The following is a 12,596-nucleotide window of genomic DNA, read 5'->3' on the forward strand; positions in this document are numbered from 1 at the left end:
TTCGACAGTCTCACCCCCTGCACGCGGAGGTATTCGACAGTCTCACCCCCTGCACGCGGAGGTATTCTAGTCTTACCCCCTGCACGCAGAGGTATTCTAGTCTTACCCCCTGCACGCAGAGGTATTCTAGTCTTACCCCCTGCACGCAGAGGTATTCTAGTCTTACCCCCTGCACGCAGAGGTATTCTAGTCTTACCCCCTGCACGTGGAGGTATTCGACAGTCTTGGTGATGGTGTGAAGCACGGCACTGGCTTCGCGCTCCGAGAAAAACTTCTGTTTGAGGATTCGATCGAGCAGCTCTCCGCCCCGCATCAGCTCAGTCACCAGATATACCTGCTTCCCGTTATCATAAACCTGGTAGAAGACAAACATAGAAACAATCAGTAACCGTGTACACTAGGACATGTTGAAAAACCAGCAGTTCTCCTTTACATTCTAGAATGACCTTTAGAACACCATCAGCATTCTGGAACAACGAGTTCAAGGTCAGTAATCTGAGTTCCAGAGCACCAATCACATTGATCAGGTAGAGTTTTGAAGATGTTGGCTCACAGCCTCGTCACGGGTTAAAAGTACTTGTCACTGTGCAACAAACTGGAGGAATTAGAATCTTAGTGTCCTACCTGAAATGGAACTTAAGCCAACCAGTTTCCAAAGACAGAAAAGGGGCACAACAGTTAGCGTCAGTACTTACATCCTTTAGGGTGATGATGTTTGGGTGCTGACCGTATCTCAGCAGGATCTCTATCTCCTCTGTTGGATCTGTCATGGTCTTGTCAATCACCTGGTAGTAGAACATGGAGGGCATTAGAAACATTACGGTATGCAAAGAGAGATTCCCACAAAGGCCCCCATGTGACTGGCTTAAAATAAACATCTCACATTCATCTCTCAGACTCACAAAAAGTCATGGTCAAGTGTCATTAACAAGGCTCTCCAGAGTGGAAGGAGGCTACATTGTGCTCAGGTACCTTGGCGGCATATTCCATGTTGGTGGCTTTGTGGACGCAGCGCTTGCAGACAGAGAAGGAGCCCATGCCGATGTCCTCCATCAACGTGTAACCATCGCTGAACACCACATTCTTCCCATGGAGTTGCTGCAGTCAACCGGAAAAAGGGCAACGTTATGAGACGCCCTCAGAGCGCCGCGTTATGAGACGCCCTCAGAGCGCCGCGTTATGAGACGCCCTCAGAGCGCCGCGTTATGAGACGCCCTCAGAGCGCCGCGTTATGAGACGCCCTCAGAGCGCCGCGTTATGAGACGCCCTCAGAGCGCCGCGTTATGAGACGCCCTCAGAGCGCCGCGTTATGAGACGCCCTCAGAGCGCCGCGTTATGAGACGCCCTCAGAGCGCCGCGTTATGAGACGCCCTCAGAGCGCCGCGTTATGAGACGCCCTCAGAGCGCCGCGTTATGAGACGCCCTCAGCGCGCCGCGTTATGAGACGCCCTCAGAGCGCCGCGTTATGAGACGCCCTCAGAGCGCCGCGTTATGAGACGCCCTCAGAGCGCCGCGTTATGAGACGCCCTCAGAGCGCCGCGTTATGAAACGCCCTCAGAGCGCCGCGTTATGAAACGCCCTCAGAGCGCCGCGTTTTGAAACAACTTCAAACCACTTTGTTATTAAACTTCTGCATGTCTGAGTGCTGTAGGCTGACAAACAGTGCCATCTACTGGTTGTATCCTATGTGAGCACGTGGCTGCTTAAACATCAAAGTGAGAAGAAAACATTGGCTACAGCGCTAGGACACACAGGGCCAGGTTCCCAGACACCTGTCCAGCCAAGTCTAAAAAGGAAGCTCAATGTACAGCCTCCCTTTGTTGACAGGATTCTAGTCCAGTTAATCTGTCTGGGAATCTGGCAACTAATCCTAGATGTGCGCGAGAGTGCCCTGGATGTGTGTTTAGGAACAATCATGTGGGAGGGGAGAAGTGGCCTGGTGGGCGTGTCCCATCTGTGACAGACCACTGACCTGGACGACTGGGTGAGGTGAAGGCTTGACCGGTTCTGCTGACCCCTCCTCCGCCAGCATTGCCGGGGCGACAAAGCTGAAGCCTCGGAAGAGCTGGTGGGCTCCGGCACTGGGTGGAACGCCTGGGGAATCTGTGGGGGGGGCACAGGTGAACACAAATATTGTTTACGGTTTATATTCAGTTACATTGTTTACAGATCAGTGTGTAGAGGCAGCATTACCATCTGTTGACAATAACAGCTTGCTACGGTCGTGGTTTGGGTAAGGTTAAGAGTTCAGGTTAGGGTCAGACTAGACTAGAGCAACTGGCTCTTAACTTGGGCGTCTCACCTTTGGGTGTGCGGGACGTGAATTCTGAGTCAAAGTAGAAGGTGTCGTCGGGCCTAGCCACCGCCGGCTTGAATGGGGGAGGGATTTCTCGTCGATACAGTTTCTGAAAGAGGGGGAAAAATTGTTTTAGAAAGGGTTAAAACCATGGTCACCTGAGAATGACACACATTTCCCTCAGCAACATCACCAGCAGCGTACAGCTACTATACCAGGGTTTACTGCTGCACTACAAGCACATTGGTCAGGGTTAGGGTCAATTCATTAGGGAGTCATATGGAAAGAGACGGACGTCCTGACAGGATGACTCACATTCCAGTCGATGGTGGAGAAGAAGGGGTGCCGTTTGATCTCCTCTGCACCATCCGGTCCCGAACCTGAACCCAAACACACGGTAAGTCCACTGGTGAGGTGGGTTTACATAACCAGAACCGACACATTAACCTGAACCCAAACACACGGTCAGTCCACTGGTGAGGTGGGTTTACATGGCCAGAACCGACACATTAACCTGAACCCAAACACACGGTCAGTCCACTGGTGAGGTGGGTTTACATAACCAGAACCGACACATTAACCTGAACCCAAACACACGGTCAGTCCACTGGTGAGGTGGGTTTACATAACCAGAACCGACACATTAACCTGAACCCAAACACACGGTCAGTCCACTGGTAAGGTGGGTTTACATAACCAGAACCGACACATTAACCTGAACCCAAACACACGGTCAGTCCACTGGTGAGGTGGGTTTACATAACCAGAACCGACACATGGCCAAATGGAACATACACTAGTTTTATAAGGAAGAAAAGCAAAATTGCATCTACAGTGATATTTCCTAGGAACTAGTTTAAATTGAAAAACCATTTAATTTGTAAGTGTCAGCCAAAATAACAGATCCAAAATGTTCCAGGTGGGTAAAATTACATCATGAATTACCAACAACACTCCACCATCGGGGCTACATTCCCTGTTAACCAGCCATTATAGACATGTACTGTAGACATGGATCACCCAAGGGTCTAATTGGTGGGACATATTTTGGCGAGAGTTAGCCGTCTCTGGGGGTACCCACCCAGTCTGTTGGATGGGTTCCTCTTGAATAGCGCTCTGAGGAGCGACTGGGCCTCAGAAGTGAGGAACTGAGGCATTCCCAGCCTGGCCCTGCAGGGGGAGACATTGTTGAGTTGAACAGGCTAATTATCAATAGCATGACTAATCATGACCATTAATCAGCACTGTTTCCCTGAACGCAGCGGTCTGTCTGGGTTAAGCAGGCTAAATGAATAGAAGAGTAACGGTGTCCTGTGACAGTAAGAGGGTCTGCCTACTTCAGGATGAGATTCATGGTGTCTTTGCGGTCCTTTCCTTGGAATGGCAGTGATCCTGTCAGCATCTCGAACTGTCAAACAAACACAGACAAGCATCTTTCAAAAACCACGCCTTTGGTAACTAATATTCTGGGGGCACCAAATGGAGGAGAACGCCCTCAAACGGGTAGGAACAACCTGAACTGGTCTGATAAAAAAATTAAATAATAATAAGTTTTCCGCTGCAAGAGCAACCGAAATAAGGATGCTGGCTCACCATCAGTACCCCAAACGACCACCAGTCGGCGCTGTGGATGTGGCCCTGCCGGTTCACCACCTCAGGGGCCATGTACTCCACCGTCCCGCAGAAGGAGTAGGCCTTCTTCTCGTGGTCAACAGCCTCTTTGCACAGGCCAAAATCTGAGAGGATGACATCACAGGTCAGTTACCGTCAGGGAAGCCGCCGTTGCCCCTCACTCTGGTCGTGACGCCCCGAAAATCATTGTACGCCCTACGGCCACCAAGGCCTTTGTGTCCGTGCTACTGTCAAAATCTTGCAGTCAGCAGTCGGTTTGTTTGTTCGTAAGTTTGTGTGTTAAGTGCACCTTAAACCAAACTTAAGTCACATAGTAGTTTGCACAGAATGACAATTTCAGTAAGCAAGCTAGCTAGTTATCGATCGATCGATCGCGGAGTGATATAGTGATAGCTGAATGAAACCTGTTTTGGAAGATGCATACATGAGCAACTGGGAGGTGGGAAAGTTCAGATCTCAGACTGGGAGGATACACCTGAACGCTTTTTGAGTGCTCCGAGAAGTAATGTTTGGAAATTCGGAAATTCAACACTAGGGGTTTGCTCCTTAAGGTTTAAGGCCAGGTGTTTTGTAAAAGCACTTTGTGACTTCTGCTGATGTAAAAAGGGGTTTATAAATACATTTGATTGATTGATTGATGTGGAGTTTGACATCACTCGCCATGGCAAGCGCTTGCATGAAAGACTAAAAAACACGAGTTGCTCCGCACACAAATGAGTCACTACATTTATTTAGGTCGTACTCATTAGCGCTGGTGATTGCAAAAAAAGTATGTTTTCATGTCATGTTTTTTTTCTTCTGATCAGCAATTCAAGTTGTTTATTAATCCAAATCCTCTCACTTTACTCAATGGCCTGTGGGCCCGAAAGTGTTTTGTGTCTCGGAAGGTCAAATGGCCTTGCCGAGTCACATGGTTGGGTAAGGGGGATGCAGCCTCCTTGTGCCATGGCGATTCACCATGGCAACTCAAGGCCCAGTCACTCAAATGTATGCATCACACTGACATATTTCCAAGGTCATCCATGATAGCTGTGTTTGCATGCGTGGGCGTGCAACCGATTGTGTGTGCGCGAATATTCCCAGGAGATAGAGGGAGTGATTACAGAGTTGATAACATTCAGGAGAAAGCAGAACAATAAATAACTTGTAGGTCCGGATACTGGGCAGCTACACACCCGGTACAGATAAGGCTATGGAGGACTGACTAATGAGGAAGAGGAGAACGAGAAGTGTGTGTCTGTGTCTCCTACCTGTTAGTTTGATATGACCCTCTTCATCCAGCAGAACGCTAAAACAGAAAGAGAGAAGAGGTGTCAATGTTTAGTGTACTACTAGAATAAAATCCTTTGTGCTTATGACAAGTTTACAAATCTTTAAACATGCAAGCTTTAGCAGGGAATGACAACAAATGTCTACAATTTCTCTAAGTTCATAAATCTCGAAGTACACTACCGGTCAAAAGTTTTAAAACACCCCGATTTTCCAAGTTTTTTTTCAAACTGAAGCAGTTCAAGTGCAGTGAATAAACTGAAATGTTACAAAGGTAAGCGGTAAACTGCCAGAAGTAGATAAAGTCTTGAAAGATGATGCTAACAGCTTCTTCAGGTGTCCCAACTGAAACCCTCTGTCTGTATAACAGCAGGGTTGGAGCAGACTGTTCCTACTTCGGCATTATTTGGAGAGTATTGTACTGCAAGAAGTACTATATTGCTATCATAATGGCAAGACATATAAAAAAATAAAGGAAGACCATCAAACCATTATGACCCGTAAAAGGTGCAGGTTTTCCTTTAGAGAAATTGCAAAGAAAGCAAAGGCCAGTAAGAACACCAACAGGCACCTGGAAACTGGGGGAAACTGAGGTCTGGCAGACCCAAAGCCACAAGAGAATCAGAAGACAAGTGTCTGAAAGTCAACAGCTTGCATGATAGGCAGCTTCAAACACAGCTTAACACCGGTCGAAAACAGCAAGTTTCTGTTTCAATTCAGAAAAGGAGAGTTTTAAAGTCCACCTTTTCTAACATACCCATAGATTACACAAGCCAACTAGCCATCTATGGGTATGTTAGTAGAGTTAAATTTGTATATGATGTGTACCAAAGTTGACATGGGTACACCAACGCTGTGTTTTCGATGATTTGTTTTTCACATAGTTAATTGTTATTTCAAAAATGTCAATTAGATCCCCTTATTGGCAGGAGAGCAACGTAACCAGATGAAATGGCCCTTGTGTTAACTCCACCCTGCGCCCCTGAGAGAGAGTTGCGTGCAAAGAGACAGTCCAGTTATTACTTTAAGGAGTTTATGAACTTTGATAGTGTAGATACAGAATCGTAGCAATGTTCAATTACTCCCCATCAACTGCTCAACTGCCAACCAAACTCCACAGGGTGGTGCACACAACTGGGAGGAGAGGAGGGGTATGATTATTTTGTGGCTTAAAAACTCTTTGCACATTGCACTTCTCAGGGAGTGGTCTTCTAACACCTGCATGAGGTTGGCCCCCCACCCAACGCAAAACATTGGCAGTATCGGTCTAGTTGTTTGTGCTCCATTTGTGCCATAATATAGGTCATTCTGAGGTCACTCAGTCCCCCCAACATGCCCGAAAATAGTCTTGTTTGTGCTCCGTTTGTGTCGTTCAAAGTTTTGTTTTTGAGCTGCCGCAACATTTAAAAACATTTGACATTTAAAAACATTTGACATTTAAAAACATTTGACATTTAAATTTAGATGATGACGTCACCAAACCCTAACATGCAACTTCATGCAGGTTCTTCTAAGTTAGCTGGCGCTTAAAACCCACGGGACCCTGCTGGGACCACACTGGTAAAATGCCTGAGGACCTACCGACCCCCACACTGCACTCCACCTACTTCTCAGGTTTGAGGTCCCTATAGATGATGCCGAGGCCATGGAGATGATCGAGACCCAGGGCCAACTCTGCCAGGTAGAACTTCACGTCCTCCTCTGTGAACATCACCTGGACACGACAGACACAGGCTAGAGCTTGAGAAAAAAACATGAAAATCCTACGACAGACTCCTGACTATCTAAATGCAATTACGGATTTCACAGCACGCTCGCGTCAGTCTTGTCAAAGGTGTTGGGGTGCACGCAGGACCAGAAAGAGACCTCTTTTGACAGCCTGGTGAAGAGGTCTCCTCCTCGGAGGAAGTCCAGGATGAGGTAGAGCTTGCCCTCAGTCTGGAAAGCTGTCGACACACACAGTTCACACAAGGTTAGCAGACTGGCCAAGAGTAGCGTAAAAGAAACATGATGAATGATGGCAAAGCTAAAATCACCTTAAAGTGTTATGATAAAAGGTAATCACCTTAAAAGGGATTTATCATATTCATATTTATCATATTAACAGTGAGCGTGAAATCTTGATAGCCACTGACTTTCCAGAGACCTGGTGGTTTTCTACCAGACGGTCCACCATCTGAGCGCCTGGTACCCACTCACCATAATGGAGTTTGACTACAAAGGGGTGGTTGACGTCTGCCAGGATGTCTCTCTCCATTTTTGTCCTCACACGGTCTCTCACTACAGGGTGGGGGGGGGTACACCGTCAGACAGTTAGAGCAAAACCATCACACCGCTAGCTTGGAAACAATTAACACAGACGGGACTGGAACCAAGGCCAAAATCCCACCACGGACGTGTGAATACGACACAGCCAACGTGTGAATACGACACAGCCAACGTGTGAATACGACACAGCCAACGTGTGAATACGACACAGCCAACGTGTGAATACCACACAGCCAACGTGTGAATACGACACAGCCAAAAACCAACAAAAAAAACACAAAACTACCAATGTGTACAAGGCAAAACATTACCAATACCCTTCACCACTTATGAACAAAGACATTGATAAGACCCTAACATGGAGGGTCATGTTTATCACACTAATGTTGAGCGATTTAACACATAGTAACACAGCGGTCATAACAACGTAGCTTTTAGCGGTGGTCTCCTCAAGCTTCAGAAACCGGAAGAACACAAACACACTAACCGAAACAAAAAAACGATGTTTTTCTTCACACTACCAAAAGAAAACAAAAGCACACTGGGGCTAAAAGGTTAAACTAGGACAAACAAAATGGGGTGTGGCATGATTGTAAAAGCTTTTAAGCAAATGTTTAAAAAAAAACATGAAAATTGCTTGCTGCTTTTTTTGCGGTTGTAGAACTGTAACCACTGGTGTTGCTGTGAGAAAGAGCTGGGTGTCCTTGATGTGGCATCTCCAACTACACAACATGTTTGCAACCCCACAAGTGTGTAACTGTACAATAGATTCCCATGGTAGACGGTTTCAATTCCTCTTGCCTCCACTGTGTTTGTTTGCGTGCACATGCATGTGGGTGTGTCTCAGAGTACGTACCTTTGAGAGTGGCTTTTCTCAGGACTTTCATGGCGTACAACTCGTTGTTGTCAGGCGGTGTCACCTTCCGCACCAAAAACACCTGCAGGCGACACGAGACAACGTCCAACCCTCAAAATCATCAAAACCGAAGTACTGGAACAAACAGCTGCCAATCCCATGCAAGTCAAGTCAGAGACGCGTCAGTCAAGGGGCTGCGTTTTTAATAGCAAAATGCTCTGCAATGAGGTGTGACTCTTACCTTGCCAAAGGATCCCTGGCCCAGCACTTTAAGTAGCTCAAACTGCCGTGCATCAGCCTTCTCTGAGCCCTCCTTGACCACGTGCGTAATGTTGATCTCCTTAATGATGTCATCCTCCTGGGGGTGTGATGGGAAGAACATAAGTTGGAGCAGAAGTTGGAGCCATCAAGGGTAGTGTTTGTTTTAGTGTGGAGCTATGACATGCATGCGGTTTAGCTTTAAACATATTTCAACTATGAGATAAAAATTAAACAGAAGATACATATAGAATATATACATTCAACTATAATGATAACACATTCAACTAAAATGATAATGTGATAATACTGATACAGTTATAATGTAATAATGTACATTATAATTTGATTAAAGGGAAGGGTTGGGCGACTGATACAGGCATGTGTCTTCTGGCCGGTTTTAAAAAGCACGTACTCAGTCTGAGGAAAAACGCTGAGGGAAAACATATGGACCCAGACTGACTAAAAGAGAACGGAGACAAAAAAAATGGGCCCAAAAAAGAATGTAGTACGGGAAACTCACAACCCCCCGGACATTTTTTGTTTCTGCCAAAAGTGAGGATGATATCGCCATTTACTGTCAGTGATACCAAGAATGGAAACCACAGCTTTGCATAACTATTTTTACCAGGGCTGTGAATTGACCTGGAACTCATGACTACAATATCATTATAAGTCACAGATACCGATGCCATATCTATGGCGATAGTCACGATTTAATAGAAATTCAATTTTCCAAACACTGTGCTAATCATGTCTGCTGCAGAGATAAGTGAAAGCAATAGAGTTTCATCATTCCAGGAAATAAAATAGGCTCTGTATTTCAAAAAAAGATGGAGAACAAGCTATTAAAGAAAAACACAGGAGTTTGTGTGCCGGTTCAGCCCACTTGCAGTAAGATAATATATCAATATTGTCAAAATTCTACAATATATTTTCAAAAATAACAAATGGAATACAAATAAATAAAACAAAACATTTAAATGAAACTACAGGTTTTAGCTTTCACACCAGTGTTGTAGCAGTCTCCTTTACAGCCTAGGCATACATCCTAGAATATGATCACTATCTGAATTACACTGCTGTTAAAACTATTTACAATACTGAAAAAAAGAATGTGTGCATACATATCTTGTACACGCTGTCTTCATGCTTTATTAGCATGTTTGCTGTGACTCGCCCCCCAACTCCAGGACGCTTAGACCCTGGTTATGCAGAGTTCAAATACTATGAGGAAGAGGGATGCTAGGAACGGTCCCAGTTGGAAATGTCCATGCTTCTGAGACCTTGTTCGGACGCGAGGCCAGCGCAGGCTAGCGACAATGTGAAGGAACCCAGCCAAGGAACCAGAGTGATACTTCTTGTGTAAGTAAGCACACTTCTGACCACAACACTTCACCAAAAATACATTTCTCCACCAATCCCAAACACACATCTTAAAACAAACGACTACACCCAAAACAGTGTTTCCCAACTCCAGCCATCTATAATCCCCAGTAGAACATGTTCACGTTCGTAACCTGGAGAGACTCAGAGCCCCAGACAGATTGTTAAACTGTGCAATATTACCAGTATTTCTGTGTTTGAGATCCACAGGGCCATAACATGCTTGGCATAACTCTACTCAGGCATTTACAGGGGCCTCAGGGGAGCGTCACAGGATCTAGATAATGATGAAACAGCTACAGTCAACGGGGAGGCTACCAACCTGTTGAGTCACAGACTGTTATAAACCAAATAAGCTGTCATAAACCATCTCCAGTGTATCACAATGACAGCATAACAGGCCTTCAAGTCACGGCCATGCTCTTACAGTGTACAGGTACATAAAAAACCACTTCTGGCCCATATTGTTCAGTCTGACAACAGGAAGCTACAGCAAAACCTCCTAACTACCACTCAACGCACATCTCCTGTGACTGCAACAGCAAACCCAGATCTTGATCTCTGTTAGCCTTCAAAGTATACTTCCTTAAAACATATATTCCCAGGTTAGCTGACTCAGAAGACATTCCTATTTATAGCAAAAACCCGAGAGCAGTTAAGGTAAAGTCCTTGAGCAAGGCACATCAGATTGTCAAGAAATCCATGATTTCTCAGTCAATGGTCAGACACTGTGACCTCAAAGCCATCTGATGCCCTGAACCAAAGCATGACCATGTAAGAGAACATCTGATGCCCTGAACCAAAGCATGACCATGTAAGAGAACATCTGATGCGAGAATCAGGATTCACCCCAGCATGATGACCACATTACCGTCCAGTGGATCCTGTTGTGATGGTCGGCACGTGAGGTGTCCGTCTTATTGCCCTTCTCTGTGGAGGTGTGGAGGCCTGCGGGGTCAGGGGTCGGGGACGCACTGCTGCTGGCCAAACCCTTGGTCTGACGCTTCTTGAGGTAGTGGGCCAGCCAGCGAATCAACATAAACTCCCTCCTGTCCATCTCAACGTCACCCGGTCATCCCAGACCTCATCCCAGTCCCCCCTAGCTCCAGACAGGGTGGGGCATTTCAGGGCTGCCTGGTAGTGACCCAGGTGCAGGGTCAGACTGGGTTTGAGTCACAAACAAACTGTCTTTCTATCCCTCGGTCTGTTAGCTTACTCTGTCAGCCCGATGTGGTCCTGTCTTTCGCGAGCACTGAAATATTCTGACTGCTGCTGAAGTGAAACAGAGAGCGTGCAAGGAGGTGGCAGGAAGAAAGAGCCTGCAGAACCCACACTATCAGAGAGAGAGACAAACAAAGAGTCAGAGAGAGACACAAACACAGAGAGGCAGAGAGAGAAAGCCTTCCTTTTTTGAAGTTGATGTCACACTTGAGACAACTCCTCCTTCCTGCTGGAGTTGACAGCCCCTCCTGTCCCATCATGCATCTCTTTTCCCACTTCCTTTCAGCTACAGCCAAAAGGCAAGCATAGGGTTACTTTTCTCACTGTCAACAGCATAACAGAGACAATGAGCCCTCATAGCGCTAAACAGACCCAACCAAAACACGAGGAACAAAAAGACAACTATTTGACAAAATATTATTATTTTTTTGGACATACTGAGGACACAGTGGCAGAAAACATGACCACTGTGATTGACCCAAAAATAAGGTGGTAGTCTATGTTCAGACATTGTCTCGCTAAAGACTCACGTTGCCCGAAAAATGGTGGAGGAGGAAAGGGACGTGCACATCGTAGATTCCTGCCGAATCTATAACGAAAATAGAGACATTTCCCCCAGATCGGAGACACCCGCAAATAATTTCAAATTTCAAAATTTCAAACATGAATAAACTCCCATTTCCCAAAATACTGCAATGGCAGTGGCTAGATGCGTGACCTGTTGCCATGGGATAAGGGCAGCCAGTGTAGCACAAACAACACACACAAACAACACACACCAGAAACCAGGCAAGCCTAGTTCAGCCGGCCCACAATAAAAAGAGATGATCTTTGTTGCCCTCCCAGGATTCGACCCAGGTCGCCGACGTGAGGCTGTGTCTTTAACCTTTTCGCCAGAGAGCTACACATTTGCCGGGTGTCGGTATAGCCTCTTGACATGATATAATTCTTTTTACGCATTAACATCCCGCCAAATCTGAATATTTCATTAGACACCATTAAGCATTGTGTTAAACTGAGTAATGTTCCTTATTATATTTACCTCCACCACAAACAGCATCAATGACCTGTATGGGTTTTGCCACGTTTTAACAGCTAATCAGCCATTTGTAAATGACATTGATACAGAATCTATCAACATAGGTGACGATAACTGACTTATTCGTCAAGTGAAAAGACGAGAGAATTGTGTAGTTAGCGAAGTTCTTGCCTATCCTGAACAAATCCTAATACATAAAAAAATCCACCAGAACTAGCCACAAAATAACAGTAAACCGTTTTAATTTTAGGCTTCCTGTAACGTAGCTACCGAAGGTTGTAGCCAGCAAAGTTTGTCTATCCTGAACAAATCCTCTTTTGCCAATGGCCGTTCTAACAGCAAATTAGCCATTCGTGAATGACATTGATACA

General features: G+C 45.8%; 1 protein-coding gene across 6 annotated transcripts in view; it reads right to left on the minus strand.

Annotated features, from left to right (window-relative positions):
* rps6ka1 (ribosomal protein S6 kinase a, polypeptide 1) overlaps window positions 1-12,596 on the minus strand; it is a 63,204-nt gene that overhangs the window by 6,185 nt on the left and 44,423 nt on the right. For 5 of the 6 annotated variants that reach the window (XM_034297488.1, XM_034297486.1, XM_034297485.1 and 2 more), the window contains 15 exons: window positions 8,563-8,679; window positions 8,322-8,403; window positions 7,397-7,477; window positions 7,064-7,143; window positions 6,805-6,911; window positions 5,179-5,216; window positions 3,890-4,032; window positions 3,634-3,704; window positions 3,378-3,466; window positions 2,612-2,676; window positions 2,303-2,405; window positions 1,973-2,103; window positions 973-1,098; window positions 696-785; window positions 197-355 (listed from right to left, as the gene is read on the minus strand). In XM_034297488.1, coding sequence (XP_034153379.1) covers window positions 197-355; window positions 696-785; window positions 973-1,098; window positions 1,973-2,103; window positions 2,303-2,405; window positions 2,612-2,676; window positions 3,378-3,466; window positions 3,634-3,704; window positions 3,890-4,032; window positions 5,179-5,216; window positions 6,805-6,911; window positions 7,064-7,143; window positions 7,397-7,477; window positions 8,322-8,403; window positions 8,563-8,679 — 1,482 coding nt within the window. Of the gene's footprint in view, window positions 1-196; window positions 356-695; window positions 786-972; window positions 1,099-1,972; window positions 2,104-2,302; window positions 2,406-2,611; window positions 2,677-3,377; window positions 3,467-3,633; window positions 3,705-3,889; window positions 4,033-5,178; window positions 5,217-6,804; window positions 6,912-7,063; window positions 7,144-7,396; window positions 7,478-8,321; window positions 8,404-8,562; window positions 8,680-10,836; window positions 11,345-12,596 lie in introns of those variants that run through there. The other variant, XM_034297483.1, reaches the window with a different exon arrangement.

This window comes from Esox lucius, chromosome 15, assembly GCF_011004845.1.
Source record: "Esox lucius isolate fEsoLuc1 chromosome 15, fEsoLuc1.pri, whole genome shotgun sequence".
NCBI lineage: Eukaryota > Metazoa > Chordata > Actinopteri > Esociformes > Esocidae > Esox > Esox lucius.